At 48.3% G+C, this 18819-nt stretch overlaps 1 protein-coding gene across 1 annotated transcript; it reads left to right on the top strand.

Annotated features, from left to right (window-relative positions):
* Window positions 1-533: 533 nt before the first annotated feature.
* Window positions 534-16921, top strand: FAH (fumarylacetoacetate hydrolase). Its single transcript, XM_033070865.2, has 14 exons — window positions 534-719; window positions 2899-3009; window positions 3584-3705; window positions 4739-4788; window positions 6127-6217; window positions 6741-6838; window positions 7098-7150; window positions 8525-8624; window positions 9293-9423; window positions 10164-10239; window positions 10813-10859; window positions 11902-12003; window positions 12992-13109; window positions 16734-16921. Exons 1-14 carry the CDS (start codon window positions 639-641, stop codon window positions 16811-16813), a joined length of 1260 nt encoding a protein of 419 aa, XP_032926756.2. The 5' UTR covers window positions 534-638; the 3' UTR covers window positions 16814-16921.
* Window positions 16922-18819: the final 1898 nt, after the last annotated feature.

Genomic DNA, 18819 nt, shown 5'->3' with positions numbered 1-18819 from the left:
TGCAGCAGCATTGCAAAACTAAAAACCACAAAAGGTGCAGTTTCAGGTGTGAATTGTGCAACTTTCCAAGGGCTGCTGAGCTTGTGGTGGGAGAATCAGTGTGGAAATAATAATTTCACTAGGGCCCTGGCACATAAATGACCCCTGCAAAGTTAAACCAGGGCAGTTACCTCTGGTCCTAGAGCTGCTGGATCCTTCACCCACAGCGAGTTACCTGTTACAGGAAAGCCTCAACTTCATGTGAGGGTTTGTAAAATCATGCAAGAGTTAAGGTTGGAAAAGACTTCAAGAACATCAAGTCCACCCCTAAATTAAGTGCCACGTCTTTTAAATACCTCAGGAAAGGCAGCTGTGAGCAGGAAGACCCCATTGCAGTGAGCCAGGGTCAGTGCCTGGCTGGGAACAACCGGCAGCTGCTGACTCAGGCAGAGCCCTGGCACTGATTAACCAGTGCCAGGGACCGGACAGAGGGGTGGGATGGCGAGGGAGCAGCGATTGGTTTGTCTGAGGAGGGAGGGTGGGATCTGATGCTCCTCTGCTCTGGGTTGCACCACCTGGAGAGGCTCTTCCTCCCTGGAAGGCACGTAGCACCTGGGAGGTGGGAGCTGTGTGTGAGCAGGGGCTGCTCTGGGCTCAGCATGTCTTTCATCCAGGTACACAAGGACTCGGATTTTCCTCTCCAAAACCTCCCCTATGGGGTTTTCTCCACGAAGGAGGAGGTGAGTAACAGCAAACTTTGTTCTTGGGCTGTTGTAATTGTTCCAGGGCTATGAGACAGCAGAATTTCCCAGCAATGTGGAATAAAGGAGAACTTCCCAGCCTGAGACACTCATGGGCTTCCTGACCTGATGGCAAAGCTGTATCTGCTCCATTGTCTGTTTCCTTAGTGTGGTTATTTTTATTACAACTTCTCTGAAACTGTACAAAAGAAATCAGAAGTGTTAATACTGATGGGAAGTACTTTGGCTAATATGTACAGTAGTTCTTGTGTGGTTTTGATCGTTTTTGTGACATCATTAAATCTGTTTGACCCACTCCCTATGTAGAGGTGTGGCACATTTCACACTCAGCTTTTTGAAATCAGTCTTTCATTTATTTTGTGACTGTAATCACACTATCACCCTTAAGAAACCCCATTAGCTTCTGCTCTTGGGGAGTTTTGTTGGTGTTTTGTTGGTTAATTCCAAAGCATTAAACCAGGGCACCAAATGTGTGTTTTACCTGTTTTTGCAGCTGACTGTTGTGTTCTATTGGGTGTATGTTTATGCAGTGCTGCATTTAATGTGTGCATTTGTGTCATGTTTAAAGCTGGGCCTGCAAGTTGAGCCAGCTCCAGGCATTCTATTTTGTGATGATCACATAAGAAAATGTGGCTCAACCTTTCTGCCAAGGAGGTAGCTCCCAATTCCCAATTTTCATGAGAACTGAGCCCAGCTAGGCTGAACCTCACACCCCTGAATGCCTGATGGGATGGAACTCCAGAGATGTGTCCTGGAGAAAGGGAAACAAGCCAAGAGCTGCTTCTCAGAAGGAAAAAGTGGAGAATTTATTTGTTATTGCTTATGAAAACTTTATGATTATCTCCTGGTGTCTGCTAGTTATCCATGTAGGTTTAAAAAAAAATTGAAGCAGAAGATTGTGTTTTCTAATGTGATATTTTCTAAAGATAAAATGAGATGGTGCATTTAATCTGTTCCTAGATGTGTGTGCTGTTATCTAGCAAGTTTGGATTATTTTTCTGCCTTCCTCAGTAACTGTTCCCTGAAAAAAACATCTTCACTCAAACCCTGTGAAATGACAGGAAGACTTACAGATATTATTTAGGAGAATAATGTTCTGATAGTAGCTGAATGTTTTAATGATTTCAGGCTGAAACAATTGGTGTCATTCCTGACTATCCCAGTTACAAATTAACCTGACATGACCTTTAGGTTTTTTTTCTGCAGGAATGCTGAATAAATACTTACTACCACATCTGGAATCTTGTTTGGAAATTAAAGCTTGAAAAATAGGTTTAATAGCATGGATGTCTGAAGATGGTTATTTTGGTGAGCTGCTTTTCAGAGTGCCTGAAGACACAAACACTGGAGCTGTGGTGTGTTTTTGCCCCGTGCAGCTGCCGTGGTGCTGCTGTCACCGCCGGCTCCGCACGCGCCCGGGGCATGAACAGGAGCTTTGTCTGCTGGGCTGCATCTGTCACATTTCCCCATGTGTGGGATGCTGTCCCTGCAGTGGGAATCCAGCAGGGACCCAAGCTGCAGGTCCTGAGCTGCTCGTGTGGTGTGGGGATGGGTGATGCAGGGGAGGCACGGCACAGAACTCGTGTGCCTGAGCATGATGTGCTGCTCACCGTGTGCCTCCTGCTATCACCAGGGCAGTCCAGAGCACCCCCAGTCCTCTGGGGAGGAGCTGGGGGGCAGAAATTCCTGTTTCTCCAATGGCATACCCACAGGGATGGGATCCATCCTGCCCATGCCTCTCTATGCTTCTGTTCCCCTCTTGTAGAAGGAGCAGTAGTGATTTCCTACTTCACAGCATATTCCAGATGTGTGGAATTCTGCAATGCTTGTCATTAATGAGGGGTGTTAATGAGCAACTCAGCCTCTTTTTGGGGAAAGAGAGTGGGGAGAAAACCTCTGCTTGTTGTGCTCTCCTTTCCCCCAGAGATGAGGATGAGGCTCTTTTCCACCCCTCAGGTTCTGCAGGGAGTCTGCAGTGATGCTCTGCCCTCAAAGCTTAACATTTTCCAGCAGCCAGACTCAGACTGAGGTACCAGACCTTTGTCCTGGATGGGTTAAACTCTCTGTGGTCACTGTCTCCCCCAAGCCCTCTTTGGGGCACTTTTGGGAACAAGCATGAACTCATCTTCTCTTCCTCCCTCCTCTTGCTGCTTTGCAGCCTCGGCACAGGCTTGGGGTAGCAATTGGAGACCAGATTTTGGATCTCAGCGTCATTAAACATCTTTTCAATGGACCAGCTCTTGCCAAACACCAGCACGTCTTTGACCAGGTATTTATCAGAGTCTGTTTTAATTTCCACACACATTTAAAAAATATTCCATAAGGCACTTTAGCAACTTGTGGTGAGATAATGAACATGAACTGGAAACAGGTTGTCAGGCAGGTTCTGGTACAGCAAAAACCATCACAGGTGTGATAGGAAGGAGAGCAGGGACATTGGGGGTCCAAACGTCATTTTCCAGGAAAGTGTCATCAGCCTTTGGCAATGCAGGTGTCTGACACCAAGCCTAAATGTTGATTCACTCCTGCTTGTGCCTTCAACACTCCTTGGATGGGATATCAATGACAGGGAGGTTGTGTTAAGGATGAAGGTAAATACAAACCACCTCTGTCTGCAGCTGGTTGCGATACCAAAGCCCCCAGGGCCTGCAGTGGGGTCAGGATGGGGCGATGCAGCCGTGCAGCAGGTCCTGCTGCAGGGACTCGAGGGCTGTGCATGGGGCTGTGGGCACATAACCCAGACCACGGGCATCCAACAGCACGATTACAGTGTGGGACATCCTCCTGCCTCTAAAGGATAACCAAAATGTGGTCTTTTTGTCCCCACCCTGTGTCACTGCCAGCCCACCCTGAATGCCTTCATGGGGCTGGGCCGGCCGGCGTGGACCGAGGCCAGGGCTGTCCTCCAAAAGCTGCTGTCGGCTGGAGAGCCCACCCTGAGGGACAACACGGAGCTGAGGAGAAGGTGAGGGAGCAGGGGGTGGCTGCAGGCACGGTGAGGTGTCACCTGAGTGACAGGACACCAAAACCAAGTCTGACGTGGGCAATTCCTCCTACATGGGAATTAACTGGGGTTTGTGCACACCGAGTGCTTCCTTCTCTTAATTACATAAAGATTAATCTCTGATTGATCCAGGGTGTCACCCTGCACCTGGGAGCAGCCAGCTCTGCCCTGGGGTGTGTCCAGCCCTGCTGCCTCTCTGGGGGCTGAGTGGGGCTGCTCGGACAGGCCTGGGCTGGGCTGTTCCTCTGACCATGGCCCCTGACCATGGCCTTCCATGGGGACACAGCTCCAAGGGCCTCCACCCCTGCCAGCTCCCCCAGCGCCTCCCTCCCTCCCTCCCTGCCACACCTGGCATGGGGAGACACCCCCAGTTTGTCCCCAGCAATCACTCTTTAGACTTTGCTGAAGCTGAGCATGTGGTCACAAATCTGCTTCAGATCTGGGGCTGTGCAGTGGGGTAGGGGCAGGAGGGGAGGACTGTGCTCTGTTCTGTGTGTCCTTTTATCCCACACCTCTCCTTTTCCACAGTGATGCTTTAAACACCACAAGTGCCTGGCAGTGAGCAGGAGCTGTTCCTCCCTGTCCTGCCAGGGGCACTGGGAGGATTTATGCTCTCATGAGCAGGAGTGGGGTTGAGCTGCTGCTTTCCATGTGGATCTTCCCTGAACAGGGCCAGCAGTTCAAATCAGACACCCCAGGAGCCACAGGCCATGAACTCATCCTTCCCACACTGCAGAGACATCTGTGCCCCTTGGGAACCCAGCCAGCCCCAGGGATGTCCCCTCCCCACTCCCACGCTGGCAGCTGCTCCTTTTGGTGCAGCCATCCCACCAGCAGCACCCTGTGCAGTCAGCTTTTCCACCAGGGGATTTTCTGCAAGGCATTGCAACCTAAATTAAGGAAGGAGCTGGAGAGCAGGTCAGCCTCTTCCATGCTTGTTCCAGGTGGGATCTGCAAGTTTTCCGAGCTCTGAAGGCATCATTTATAATTTCAGAGCGTTTGTACCTCAAGCTGCTGCGACGATGCACCTGCCCGCGCACATCGGTGAGTGCCCCGCTGCCGGGGCTCCCCAGCACTGCCCTGGGCTCCACACGAGCTGCTGCTTTATTTCCAGCTTGCTCAGGCAGACACATCGTAGCTGTGACAGGGAATGGGCTTTGCAGCAGCCAGGAGTAGATTACTGCCCATAATGAAAGGTAGGTGCTGTCTGTGGCACAAGAGTAAAAGCCTGGGGAAGCTCAAGAGCAGCCAGAACACTCCTGGATGCCATTTCCACTAAATCAGGGGTGTCTGGTGGTACATAACTCCTGTCGTCAGGCTGCCATCACCAAAGGCCTTTGTGATTAGAGCCAGGAAAGAAACACTTGTTCAGTTTCCAACAATTTCCCCTTTTGCCATTGGAGAATAATTCAGGTGTTGCAAAATTTCCAAGGCAGATACTCCAGCACAGCCTCATGAACAAGGATGAGTTTCCACTCCCAAACCATTACTCCACATTCCAGATCTTGCCTCCACTCTCACGAGGCCACAGACTGCTTTGGGGTTACAGCATTCATACAGATACATGAGCCTTTCCTGGTTTTAGAGGAGTTTGGACCCAAACCAGCTTGATCCAAGTCACTTGAGGGCAGGACCTTCACAGGATCAGGGATGTGAATCCCCTTGGATTTTCCATCCAAGCTCTGTTCTGAGTTGGTTTTTGCTTTCTGGGGCACCCCAGAGGAGCCAGGAGTTCCCATAGGTGTGACACCTTCTTGAAAAATAGTTTCAGGTTGAGCATGTCCTGCCAGAAGATTGCTGGCTGCTGGCTCCCACGGGTGCTGGGAACAGAGCACTGCCCTGGTGTGACCGAGCTGTGTCACACAGACACGAGGCATTCAGGATTCCACAGCAGTTCTGTCCTGTGCGGCTCCTGCTCCTCCTGGGGGTGATTTACTGCTGGATCTCTGGCTGAGATCTCAGCCTCAGCCTGTGCTTTGCCCTCGCTGCTCGCTTCTCCCGCGGATCAGAGGGTGGGAGCTGTGTGCAGGGATGGCAGCAGAGGGCAGCAGATGTCCTGAGAATCGCCCGAGTCCCTCCGGCTGGAGGAAAGGCACGAATTGCCTTCTCTGGAAAAGGGGCTGCTGCTTCATGTCCTGCGTTTTCCCTTCTCTTCTCTAACGGAGACAAAAAAAATAAAAAAGAAAAAAGCCATTTTTGCCTGCATAATTTATAGGTGAACTGTTAATCACCCCTTTATGCTCTCAGTGACATCCCCTGGGCGCTCTCGCTGTCTCCTCTCCTGCTCTTCTCTTTGCCAGCAGCATGTGATGTGCTTTAGCCCCCGCAGATGAGGGACTTGGCTGCCACTGATCCCTGTTTTATGGCTTTTTCCTCGTGCAGGAGATTACACTGACTTCTATTCTTCACGCCAACATGCCACAAACGTCGGGATCATGTTCAGGGGGAAGGAGAACGCTCTGATGCCCAACTGGTGGGTGGCTTGGATTAATCTTAGTGCAGCATTATTTTTCGGGCTTACTGCACATATACATGATGTTTTAAAGGTCTGAGTGGTTTTCCAGGATCACACTGGTTTCAGTTCATAGCAGACGAGCATCAGTGTTGTCCAGAGTTCAATTCCAGAACCAAACTCCACATGTCCCAGCCTAAGCTGAGTCTGCCCTGCCCTTCATTGCAGTGGCCACACCAGTTACTGTGCAGCCCCCCAGTTCTAAGACAAATATACCTAAAAAAAATGAGGTTTTGCTGACTGACAAGAAAGCAGAATGTAAGATCCAGGGAATTAATTGGAGCAGTGGCACAGAAGTGCATTAAGACTGCAGTGTGGCTTTGGATTATATTTCACTTCCACCCTTATACCAGAGTAAGGTGCTGAGGTCTGTGCCCGTGTATACAGAGCTCCTTCTCCTTGTACCTCACCCTCCCCTGGTGCTTCCAGCCCAAAATGTGCCCTGGCACACAGCTGACCAGGCTCTGTGGTGCTCTTTCTCAAGGCTGCACTTACCTGTGGGCTATCACGGCCGGGCTTCGTCGGTTGTGGTGTCTGGGACGCCCATCCGGAGACCTGTGGGACAGACAAAGCCTGACAATGGTGAGTCTCTGCGAGCGTTTCAATGTGGATTCTTATTTCTTTTATTCTTTAATTTTGCTCCACATCACAGAGCAGTGGAGTGGAAGGGTCTGGGAGGCCTTGCCTAAAGCCCAGCCTGGGGTCAGAGCAAGAGAAAGCCCTGGCCTAAGTCCATCCTCTGTTCCATGCCAAGCAGCACCAGCTGCTGTTTCTTCTAGCCATTACTTCTATTTTCCTAGCTGGCTCTCTGATATAAAATATTCTTTTTTTCTACCCACAGATAAACCTCCAGTGTTTGGTGCTTGTAAACGTCTGGATATCGAGTTAGAAATGGTGAGAGTTTTTTTTTCTTATTGTGACTTGAAAAATATTTAAATAGAAACAGGGAAGAAAGGGTGGGTTTAGCTTCTTCTAAAATGAATGTCCCATAAGGTCCATTCCTGTGTTCCTCTCTGAGCTGTCTGTGCTGCAGGCAGTACAGAATTCTGTGGAACAAACCTTTGCTTTGGGTGAGGAGCAGGGTGCCTTAGCTCATTGGGATGTTTGCTCATACAGCTCTCAGGCTGGAAAAAGCTCACCTGGCCAGAGCTGAGCACCAGTGGTGCAGCCAGGCAGCAGAGTTCTTTCCATCAGCCACACAGCCTGTTTCCTGGTCAGCAGGTACCTGCCACTGCAGCCAGGATCTGTCAGTGGACTCTGGGGTTTGGGAAGTCCAGGCTGTCTGCACCTTGTGCTAGAGCAGAGGAAGCCCTGAGTTCTTGGCAGTGGGATTCTAACTGGTGATTCTCCTGCCTGGAAAGTTAAAACCTGTGCTGTGGGTGTTGTAAACAAGGCACATCATGCTGTGGCTTAGTGTGGTCCAAAAGGGAGGGTTTCATAGGATTTTATTAAGATTTATATCATTTTAATGGTTTATATAATTCTTGTATGTTTTATTCCCAATCTTTCCCCTTAAAAAAAACCAAAAAAAAGTAGTGGAAGAAGTGTACTATTGATGGAAATGGTTATAAAATGTAGTGAAAGTCTTTAATGCTGTGTGCTTTGCAAGTCAGTGCTGTAAGGGGAGATGCAGTCCCATAGGGTGGGGTTCCTGTGGTGCTGCCAGAGCTCTGCTTGCCAGCCTGAGTTCCACTGCTGGCTGCTGCAAGAACAGAAGGAAAAGCTTCCATATTGTAGACAGAGACAACTGAGATTCCCTATAAAATCCTCTGCATGTGCAGGCTGTGGATTCCTAAGGGGATGAGTGCTGGCACCCATTTCATGCCTTCTTTACTGAGTGGGCACATTTCTCCACCTGCCTGTTCTTCCCCACTGTCTCATCAGGCCACAGCCACATTCAGTATCCCCTTGGATGACTTTAAACTCCTTCCTGTCCACTGTCTGCAGCAAACAGTCCCTTCAGAGGGCAAACCTGTTCTGCATCCGGACTGTAATTAGGAGGGACCATTTCTCCTCCTGCGTTTTGACAACATCGTGCCCTTGTTTAATGCCTGTCTCCTAGCAACACAGAGCTCTTAAGTAATTGAAGCCTGCCAGCTTCATGGAGGGGAAGAAAAGGGGGGTAGGCCATGGGTTTTGCCCAAATGTGTATGGGAGGTGGTGCAAAACTAATCCTGTCCAGCCTCTGCTGCTGCTGTCTGTAACTCCCTGTGCAGTAAAGACTTTTAACTTCAAAAACACAATCCACATGTTGCTTTTCGATTTCAGGCATTCTTTGTAGGTCCTGGAAACAAGTTTGGGGAGCCCATTCCCATCAGCAGAGCCCAGGAGCACATCTTTGGGATGGTGCTGATGAACGACTGGAGCGGTAACTGCGGGAATCTGCCTGGAGAGGGGGGTCCAGCACCACGGGAAGCCCTGAGAGGATAAATCACTTATTTTAGTAGCAGAATGCTGATCACTGAAACCACTGAAAGGGATGAAAATGAAGTGTTGCCTGTGTTTCTCAGCGTCTGTATCAATCCATCTTTGATCAATTAGTAGAACCAGAAATTGCTGCCTAATGAAGATTTATTTACTTATGAAAGAGCTAATATCAGTCTAGTTTCTTCTGGGTAGGGATGCAGGAGTCATAGGAATGGTGATACCAAGGATGGTGATTGATTTCAGTGTCAGGAAAAGGAAAAGGATTTGGAAATCACAAATCCCTCACTCTCTGCAAAGATTTAACTTGTTGAAATTCTCCCCATGGCTGGCAAAGAGCATTAGCTGGATATAAAAGGAATAATTAGTGGGGGTAAAAATACTGGTTACCTGGGGATGATCTGGTTTGGTTTGCTGCTGATTTATCATCCTAATCTAGCTGATCTAAGAAAATTGGGTTGAAAGTGGATGGATTTAAATTCGGATTTGGGCACAACAGCTAGAAAAGGCTGGGGATAGCAATTTCAACTCATGTTGCTCTTTCATGGGTCTGATGGATGTGCAATCCCTAGGATGTGTTTAACTCCACTGCTTTGAATGTTCTCTTCCCAGCCCGTGACATCCAGAAGTGGGAATATGTTCCTCTGGGTCCCTTCCTGAGCAAAAGCCTTGGCACAACCATCTCTCCTTGGGTTGTCACCATGGACGCTCTCATGCCATTTGTGCTGCCAAACCCTGTCCAGGTCAGCAAGAGAAAAGGTTGAAATAAAGGAAAGCAGTGCTAGAAAAGTGTCAGCAGAGCTGGAAGGTCCCATCAGTAGAAGTCACTGAGCTGCATCCATGCCAAGGATTGTCTCCAGGGAATTTACATTTGTGATTCTGCTGCTGAGCAGATGAAGGCAGCCAGGGCCCTCTGAGTTCAAGTGCTCATTGATGGCTCTGGCCCTGGCACATGCTGTGCTGTCATCCTGCTTGAGCAGGGCAGAAAAATCATCATTCAAACACTTGGAATATAAACTGAGAGCTTCTTCTGGGTCTTTGGTAGCACTTAGCATCCAGTAAGTGATGGTAAGAGGGTAGAATAAAGCCAGAACACTTTGTTCAAGCATTTCCAGTTGTCTACATGATGTAGGTTGTTAGAACAAAAAGAAAACAGAGTCTTGCAGAGGCCTCACCACCTTCTCTGTGCAGGAGCAAAGGTGTGCTGGCACTCTATTTGTGCTGGATTAACATCCACACTGAAATGGTGGGCATGGCTTTTGCCAGCCTCGAGCAGAAAAAGGAATTGGATTATATGGCATCATGTCTGTTCAGAAAGATCTTTAAAAGTGTTTGCATGAGACCAAGCAAAGTGATAACCTGAGCAGTAAGAACGGTGAGGGGTTGTGCAGCACAGGCTGGGTACACCAGTACTCACTGGAATGTCTTGTGGGTTTTTAAATTTATTTTTGTTTATACTATGATGTGTTTTATGTGCTTTTAGGACCCTAAGCCGCTGCCCTACCTTCAGGATAAAGAGCCCTACACTTTTGATATCAATCTCTTTGTTGCTATTAAAGGTATGGCAAAGCTGAGTGGGTGGCAAATCTGAAATTGCCAGTTCGATATTGTGGCATGACCACAACTTTCAGGCACTTAGCTCTGGGCTCTGGGCTCCTTCTTCTCCCTCTTTGCCCAGATTGTCTCTGCCAGAGAAAGAGGCAGAACTACTCCTGCTCCCTGCTGGCTGTGCAGCAACGTGCCAGGCAGGGAATGTCTCCTGCTTCCCTTGAGGAGGGTCCCTGAGGGGTCTCCTTGCATAGGCAGGGGGCATGGGACATGGAATGAGTGGGTCTGTGTGGGATCCAGATGAGCTCAGCCCCACCTTATGACCCTGCTGACCACGAGGTTTCTCTTGTAGGAGAGCAGAGAGTTGGAAATGGGCAGCTTGATGCTACTCCAGGGCAATCCACACACTCGTTTTCTATGAAATCCCAGTCTTCATAGCTATAGAAAATGTTATTACTGGTTCCTCACTAGGGATTACAGTGATAAAAGAAGTCTCCATCCATCTGTAAAATAAAAAGACTCCAACATCATTCATCCAACACAAACAAATTGCTTTTCTCTTTCTTACCCTTTATTTTCTGCAGGAGAAGGAATGAGTTCACCAGCTACTATATGCAGATCCAATTTCAAGGTAAGACTGCAGTATCTTTTGTTTATTTGCAATCTTGCTGATGCCATCAGCTCCAGCCCAGGCAATTTCAAACACTGCTTTTTGCATTAGACTCATAGAATAGAATCATAGAATCACTAAGGTTGGAAAAGACCTCCAAGATCTTTGAGTCCAAATGTAAACCCAGCACTGCCAAGCCCACAACTAAACCATATCCCTCTCATCCACACACCTTTTGAACACTTCCAGGGATGGTGAATCCACCCCTCCCCTGAGCAGTCTGGTCCAGTGCAGCTGAAGATCAGATCTGAGTGTCTGCATAGGAGACAGAGGGAAATTAGAAAAAAAAAAAAAGAAAAAAAATCAGGTGTTTTCACCTCTCAAGGAGGAATTATCACCATTGGAAGGTAGAGATAGTTCCCCCTGTGAGGTGGAAAGACCTGAATGCTTGATGAAGGGGGCAGCTCTTCCTGCAGCTTGGTTTGGGGTGCTCAGAGCATCCTTACTCTGTGCCCATGGGGCAGGGAGCTGTGAGGACAGAGAGCTACAGGATGAGAGAACTGCCTCTTGCAATGCAGCTCTGCTGTCACAGCTCTAATTTAGATGCCACTCACTGCTGCCAGCCTGGGTCTGCCCCATCCCCTCTGTGGGCAGCGCGGTGGCTCTGCCTCCACCCACTGATTGAAGCCAGGAGATTCATGTGCCAGCTGCAGCAATTCTCAATCAATTTCATATTCACATTTGGCTCTTTGCATAGTAATTACCTTAATCAGTAAATCAGTAGTCAGCAAATCAGTAATAAGTAGATTTTTCTACAAGGCTGTTAAAATACTGGGTGTAATCATGGAGCCTGGGTCAGCAGTACTGGTCTTAGAGAGGAAGAAAAGGAAAAATCACATCCAGCTGAAATAAGAAAAACTTTGAGGGACTCAACTGGCTGTTAAAGTGTGGGTTTATGAGTGCCATAGGCCAGGCCACAACTCCATTCTGCACAGCCTAATGGCCCACCAGGGAATGTCCTTTGCTGCTTCCTTGCTTTAGCCCCTCTTCCTCCTTCCTCCAGCACATGTACTGGACCATGAAACAGCAGCTGGCTCATCATTCCATCAACGGCTGCAACCTCAGACCTGGGGACCTCCTGGCCTCTGGCACCATCAGCGGACCTGTAAGTGTTGGAACAGTGACAGCCACTGGTCAGCAACTCAAAACCAGCAGAGCAGGGTTTGGGGCTAAGCCCTTCCTGATCTGAGCACCTCCAAACCATCTGCAGTGTCTTCCCAGGCACTCTGGGGTGCTGCTTTGGTGGCCTCAAATTCATGAGAAGTGATTTGGTTTGGGTAGGGTTTTTGTTTGGCTGCTTTTTATGTTGTTGAGTTTTGGGGTTTTGATCTCTTCTGTACTTCTTTCCCTTAGAACTATTTTACAACATGTGTAAATTAACCACTGTGTGGAAACCTCCTCACAATCCATTTACCCTCTGTGAAATGCAGCTTTTTATTTCTGAAATGAATGTAAAAGGTGCCTGGGTATAACTTTTAGTTTCTCAGTGGAGCTGGAGCCTGCTTCACAAGCTGTTTCTCCCTTGAGCTGCCATTTGGGCAGTGGCTGCAATGTCTGGGCAGCTCTCACTTTCTGAATCACCCAATGCAAATCCTGTACATGCTGTCACAAAGACAGCCTCAGTTGTTTGCAAGCTGGGATGCCTGTACTTCACTTTTGAGCATTTCTGAGGTGCTTTGTGAACCTGCAGATTATTGTACTGCAGAATCACATTAAAGACTCACAAACAGCTTTGCTCTTCTGAAGAACAAAATGTAATTAAAAATCTGAAATGTGACTACATAAAAGCACTGGATTTGTAGAAGTCTCCTCCACTTGTTTCCATTCTTGCTGTGGGAGACCCAAACTGCTTGAACAGGTTGAACACTGTGTTAAATACACCAAAAAACAGCTGTAAGCATCACTGCTAATAGCCAGCAACAAATTAAAATGCAAAGTCTCAAAAAAGAGCCAGTGTATCAATGAATTAAATCAACAGCAGAACTCTGCTCTGTAGAGGTAATGTACTTGTGTGTCTGCTCCCAGCAGCAGGAAGCTGAACAGCAGGAAAGACACTAAAAAATTGTTTATTTGTTTATGAACTCTTGCTGCAGGAGCCAGAGAGCTTTGGCTCCATGCTGGAGCTGTCCTGGAATGGAACAAAAGAAATCCCTCTTGGCAGTGGGCAGTCCCGTAAATTCCTGCAGGACGGAGATGAAGTGATTCTGACAGGTAAAGGCTGAATTTCTGCTCTTACTCTGCAGCAAGGACACGTTTCCATGGCTGTCCCAGCAGCACAGGCAGGTGTGGAGCTGGGCTGTTCTGCACACACCTGCCATGCAAGCACAGCTGTTTCCATCCTACCTGGGAGGAGGCTAAAGCACAAGGATGGAAATTTCCCTGCCATAAATGCTTTCTAGATTAGATTATTTGCTTTGCTGTATCCTTAGTGCTCCTGCTGTGCCACTGTGTGAGCACCAAGATGATGGAGGTAGGTTTGCCTTTATGGATAAAATACCCCAGGACTAGGAGCAGTTGATGAGTTGTTTCCACCACAGTTTGCCTGTGCAGCTGAGCTCGGCAAATGCTAAAAAATGTTATTTTTCAAATAATATTTCATTTGTAACCTAGGCATATTCAATGAAGTGTGTTGCAAATCAAGTATGTTGAAAACAGCATGGAACCTTCTAGAGCAGCTGACCAGCTCCCCTCTGAAAAGGGGGAGCTCTCTCTGTTTCATGCTGAGACATGGTTTAATTTTCATCTTGATAATCTCAGTATTTTATGAATTAAAACTTACCATGGTGGTTTGTGATCCAAATTCCACTCCTACTTATTTTTAACTCAAAGCCTAGTGCAAAACAAATTCATTTATTCCTTTCCTCTCATCTTTGTGGCTTTGGGGTGGCAAATATTTGGCAAGAACAGCCATGAGAAACTTTTGTTTCAAGCTTCCAATGTCTTTGCTATGTGACCTGCTGGGATTTTAGGGAATGTGCAGTGGGGTGTTGTGTGTCACCAGCTGAGACCCAGCCAGTGCCACACCTGGCTCTGAGCTCCATCCTGCTGATGTGACCAGAGATACCAGCACAGGAACAAATGGCTCAGGCAATGGGAAAAGAATTCACAGGTGTGACTGAGGGCAGAGAAAATGTGACAAACACCCAGGCAGCTGCCTCACCGTGTGCCTGCACAGCTGGGCCTGCTCCATCCAGCCACACTCCTAGGATTTTTGACAAAACAATTTGAAATTATAATCCATTTTTCTTGCTTTCTTTTTTTTTTTTTTTTTTGTTTTTTTGTTTGTTTTGGGTTTTTTTGGGTTTTTTTGTTTTTTTGTTTTTTTTAAAGCCAAGAATTTTCTGTGATGGAAAGAAAAAGAAAAAGAAAAGTATGTATTCCAGTCCCCTGGCAATGACTCCATAGTGGTTTAGGTGGTGCTGCAGCCAGAGCCCCAGTGCCTCCTGCCTGGCAGCCCATGCAATAGCCTTGAAAATTGTGTTCTGTGAGCTGCTGCCAGTTTGACAGAGGAAGATGCTGAGACAGCTGGAGACTGAGATGTAGAGAGAGCCACAGGTGATGAACCTGAGGAGTCCCCAGTGCCTCTGACATCCTTCAGCCTCCCAACAGCCCAGCACTGCTCATGCTGCAACGTGGAGCCATCTGCCACTGCTCTCTGCAGGCTCCCCTCTATCCAGGGACACTCCTCAGCAATCCAAAGTGCCACACTGCCCTCCAGAGCCCCAGTGCCCTGCAGTGACTCTGCCAGGAGCCCTGCATTGGGGTGCAGTGAGGGTGATGGACGTCCCTGTGCAGTTACACACTCACACCCCTTTGGCAAGGAGCCCCTCACACTTTGGGAGCTGCTGGCTTGGGGAGCCAGCTCAGGACAAACACAGCCCAAACTGTGTTAATTCATTAAATACCTTGGGTCCTGAATGTGTTTAATCTTTAAAGATGGCATTGCTGCAGAGCTGGGGAAGGCAGTGGGACAGGGCCATGTTAATTTTGATCTGCTGGGCCATTTCACACCAGCACAGCGTGTGGCTGTGGACACCAGGGCACTGCAAAGAGCCAGGGGCTGCTGGGGCTGTCAGTGTGGGAGCTGCTCCTGTTTATTTGGTGATGTATGGCTGGTCCAGGGCCTTAAGGCACCCTTGGGGCAGGGCTGCTATTCCATCCTCCCCCAGGGCGCTGCCATTAGCTCTTGCCAAGTGCTCAACACATCATTTCTGGTTTCCTGTTTCAACTTTGTATTCTTACTCCCCATGTGGGAGCTATTTCAGAGACCTAATGCATAAAATGAGAGAAATATATTTCTCCCAAGAAGTCTCAGGGAGGGAGCATGGCAGGGGAAGGCTCCTGGGGGTGTTGGCAGCTGCATGCAAAAACCTTCCAGTAGCTCCTTGGCACACAGAGCCCAGGCCAGGGCTGCTGGTAGCACAGGGCTCACTTTGTTCAGTGTGCTGCTCTAAACTGTGCCTGACAGCAGGGATAACCAAACTGGGCTGAAATAATCAGCTGCTGCTCAAGGGAAGGCTGGCAATGAAGCCTAATGAGTCAAATGGAGCTGAGCTGCGCCTTACAGTGCCTTACTCCACGACTGCTTAAGGATGAGGATTACCTGACAGACACCAGGATGGTGTCTGTGGCTTTACACAAGCACTTGGAGACACCACTGTCCTTGGAAAACTGAATTTCAGCCTCAGCTGCACTGTGGGTTAGAGCTGGCAGGGTCTCTCTTCGTGCTGCAGTGGCTTTGGCTCCCTGCAGCCTGAGCCCACCCTTTCTGTTCCTCAGGGGAGTTTTCCACTGATCTGTGCTAAGGGTGGGAATTGGGGTCTATTCTGTTGAGTCCCTTCTTGACTTCTTGAAGGCAGCTGGTTTTTATCATGTGCAGGGGATGTATTCCATCAGGCAAATCCATCTCTAACTCTGAAATCAGTCCTTAAAATGCAGCACATGCCTCTTGTCCTTCCTCTGCTCAGCTGCTGTAGCAGAGGCTGCAGTAGGGTCTCCTCAGCTGTTCCTGCCAGCACAGACTTCTCAGATGGGCCAGGAGGCGCTGGCTGTGTCCCCTGCCCTGCTTTGCCTGCAGCTTGGCTGGTGGCTGCTGTTTGTGGAGCAGCTTGGCTGGCCCTGGGCAGCAGGAGCAGCTCAGCATCCCTGTCCCAATGTCACCTCCTGCACCCCGAGGAGCAGGGAGGGACAGAGCTGTCCCGTGGTCACACTGAGGGATGTGGTGTGCTGCCACAGGATGCTGTCACACCCCTGAGCTCTGCAGCAGCAGCCAGCAGAGCTTCCACACCCTCTTATGTAACAGAGGATTAATGAGAACTGGGAGTCAGATGCTGAATTTCTCATGGAGCTGAACCACTTGACTTTAGCAAGTGAAACAGCTTCTGCAAGGGTAGGTCCTGCTGTTTGAGGGGTTTTAATCACTGCCTTTCTGGCTGTCAGCATCCTGATATCCCAAGAGCAGTCCTGATGCTGCAGAAAGAGAATCCAGATTTATTTGATTAATTGCAGGGCTGGGCCAGGCAGTGAATCAGTTTGCCAGGTAGATTGATAGTGCTGCAGGTTAGGTTTGAAAACAGAAGTATTGCTGGCACATCTTGTTTGTTCTTTGATCAATTCACTGAACTTGCATATTGCTGTGTTTAACAGTTTGTGCTGCTTTTTTTCTCATATTCCTGGGCTAGTTGAACTCTTTCAGGTGTTCTTTTTTTTCCCCCTCATTGCATATCTGAAAGGTTTTCACTTGGTTTTGGTCTCTTTATGCCTTTCTTCACTTTTACTCCTGGCAAATTCCTGCTGTCCTTACAGAACAAGCTGTGTGTTGTTTTCTGTCCCTAGGTTACTGCCAGGGCAATGGCTTCCGTGTGGGATTTGGCCAGTGCTCAGGAAAAATCCTTCCAGCCCTGTCAAATCCATGAGGATGGAGTAATGTGACAAGGAGGAACCCTCCTCCCACCTCTACCAGTCATTCTGCTTTATTCAAGTTTATTGTTTTTATATGAGTGATTGGAATCTTACTTTTTAAAATTATCAATAAATATCTTAAAGGTGAATGTGGCTCTCTGCTGTGATTAGAAAAGGATTTCAACGCTAGCTTAAAGTTCTCAGAATATGAATAAGATGATTGAAATGGAAAGCAAGATTCTTAACTCTTCTACAATATTAATGGGGTTTTTTTTCATAATTATAAAAAGAGGCTTTCAAGTAAGCTTAAATATTCAGAGTACTAGGCTGATGATAAGAGCTGAGATTCCATGCTGACTTCCTTTTTCCACAGTGTTAATATGCTGGAGGGGAAATCCTGAAGGCGAGTTGCATATGGATGTTAAAACTTGCAGACCTTCCTGACTGTGCCCTAAAATAATTTGCAACAAAGCAATTTGGAAATGTGATAATCAACACAACTGAAGGCAACAGGCAGGATGTCCCTGCTCTCCTGCCCTAGAAAGAGATTTTGACTCCATCCCAGAGGTGGGAGACTGTGTTGGGGCCCCTCAGGAGGTCATGGTCAAAAGATCACCCTTGTGCCTCCTGCCCTGGGTTAGAGAAGGGAATTCCCTGTTTCTCCCTCACCCTGTGCACCAGCATCCCTGGGTCAAGGGGGCAGGGGGAATTTCATCCCTGGAGTGGTCCCCAGGCACTCACCCAGCAGGGACACCAGGGCCAGCCCCTTCCTGCACCCCTGAAACATCTCATCCACAGCATCCCCTGGCAGCAGCAGTAAACAAAGCCTCAAGTGTAAAGGGCATCTGCTGTCTCCTGCTGGCCTACAAATCAATTTAACTCCATGGCCAAGTGCCAAATCACATCAATTAGAGGATATTACTGACTGAAGGAGCTCGGGAGAGCGGATAATGAACTGTGGTGTAGTGCAAGGGGAACTTGTTAAATATTTGCTTGGTCCTCAAAATGAAGAACCTGATGAGGCAGCTGGCTCCATGTGGTGACAGCAGGATGAGCCCATGCTGCTGCTGCTGCAGGCTGTCCCAGTGCTGCCCAAAAGCTCTACCAGGTGGTTTTGTGGTGTGGGCTGTGAGGGCATTGGATGTCATCCAGGGGAGCACCTGGGGCTGACCAGGAACATGGACCATGCAGAAGAGGAAGATGAATTTGAAATGAAAATTAAAGAAAAAACATGGCAGTGCATATAAATCACTGCTAATGGGGCATGTGCACTGTAATGGGCTCTCTTCTAGTGTGCAGCAATAACAGTTCTTAAAGAATGATGCTTGGAGGTTCATCCCCAAATCAAGGATGACCTGGCCATTAAATTATTGGCTCATTGTTGTTTATCAAGGAAAAACTATTTTGCCTTCAGGGTCTTGGAGCTGAACTAATAGGCAAATATTTATTTAATGTACTCTGAATGGATCATCAATTTATAGATGCTTTGTGCTCTCTTTTAACCTCAAAGGACAATTGTGAGTTCACACCTTCCCTCCTGGATTTAGAAATAACCCATCCTGTTCCTCTGAGCACAGCCTGGCTTTGCTCCTGGCAGCAGCAGGAGGACACACAGAGCATTTATCCAGGAGAGAAATTTCTCTGCAGAAGCAACATCCATGGTGCACCTTGGCATATCTGAGTTCTGGAGGTGCAGAGGAGAGAGACACAGAGCTGATGTTGGGGCAGTCATCAGCTGTGACCTTGGTGCAAGACGCTGCACAGCCAAGAAGGACTGAGGTGTCCAGGCTTTCTGGGTGCAGGAATACCTGGGGGAACTGTAAATCCACAGTGCTCTCCCTCAAGTCTGAGCAAGGTAAAGCAAGTCCTGTGCACACCCAATGAATTCTTCTTCCAAAGAACCAACTGGATGCTGCAATTCCTGCCAGCAAGTGGGAATGTTGCCTGGTCAGGCAGAAGGTCAGTGGTGCTGAGACCCCAAACCTGGCCAGGATGGAGGCACCCAGCCACAGACCTTCCA

This window comes from Catharus ustulatus, chromosome 12 (assembly GCF_009819885.2).
Source record: "Catharus ustulatus isolate bCatUst1 chromosome 12, bCatUst1.pri.v2, whole genome shotgun sequence".
Classification (NCBI taxonomy): Eukaryota; Metazoa; Chordata; class Aves; order Passeriformes; family Turdidae; genus Catharus; species Catharus ustulatus.
Note: the sequence above shows the minus strand (reverse complement) of the source record. Positions and strands in the feature narration are given on the sequence as shown.

Bases quoted from the DNA above. Each gene is read 5' to 3' on its own strand.
- FAH (XM_033070865.2), top strand. From the start codon at position 639: ATGTCTTTCATCCAGGTACACAAGGACTCGGATTTTCCTCTCCAAAAC. The intron at 4,789-6,126 runs GTGAGTGCCCCG...TTCCTCGTGCAG, and splicing joins GCACCTGCCCGCGCACATCG to GAGATTACACTGACTTCTAT. The intron at 9,424-10,163 runs GTCAGCAAGAGA...ATGTGCTTTTAG, and splicing joins TGCTGCCAAACCCTGTCCAG to GACCCTAAGCCGCTGCCCTA.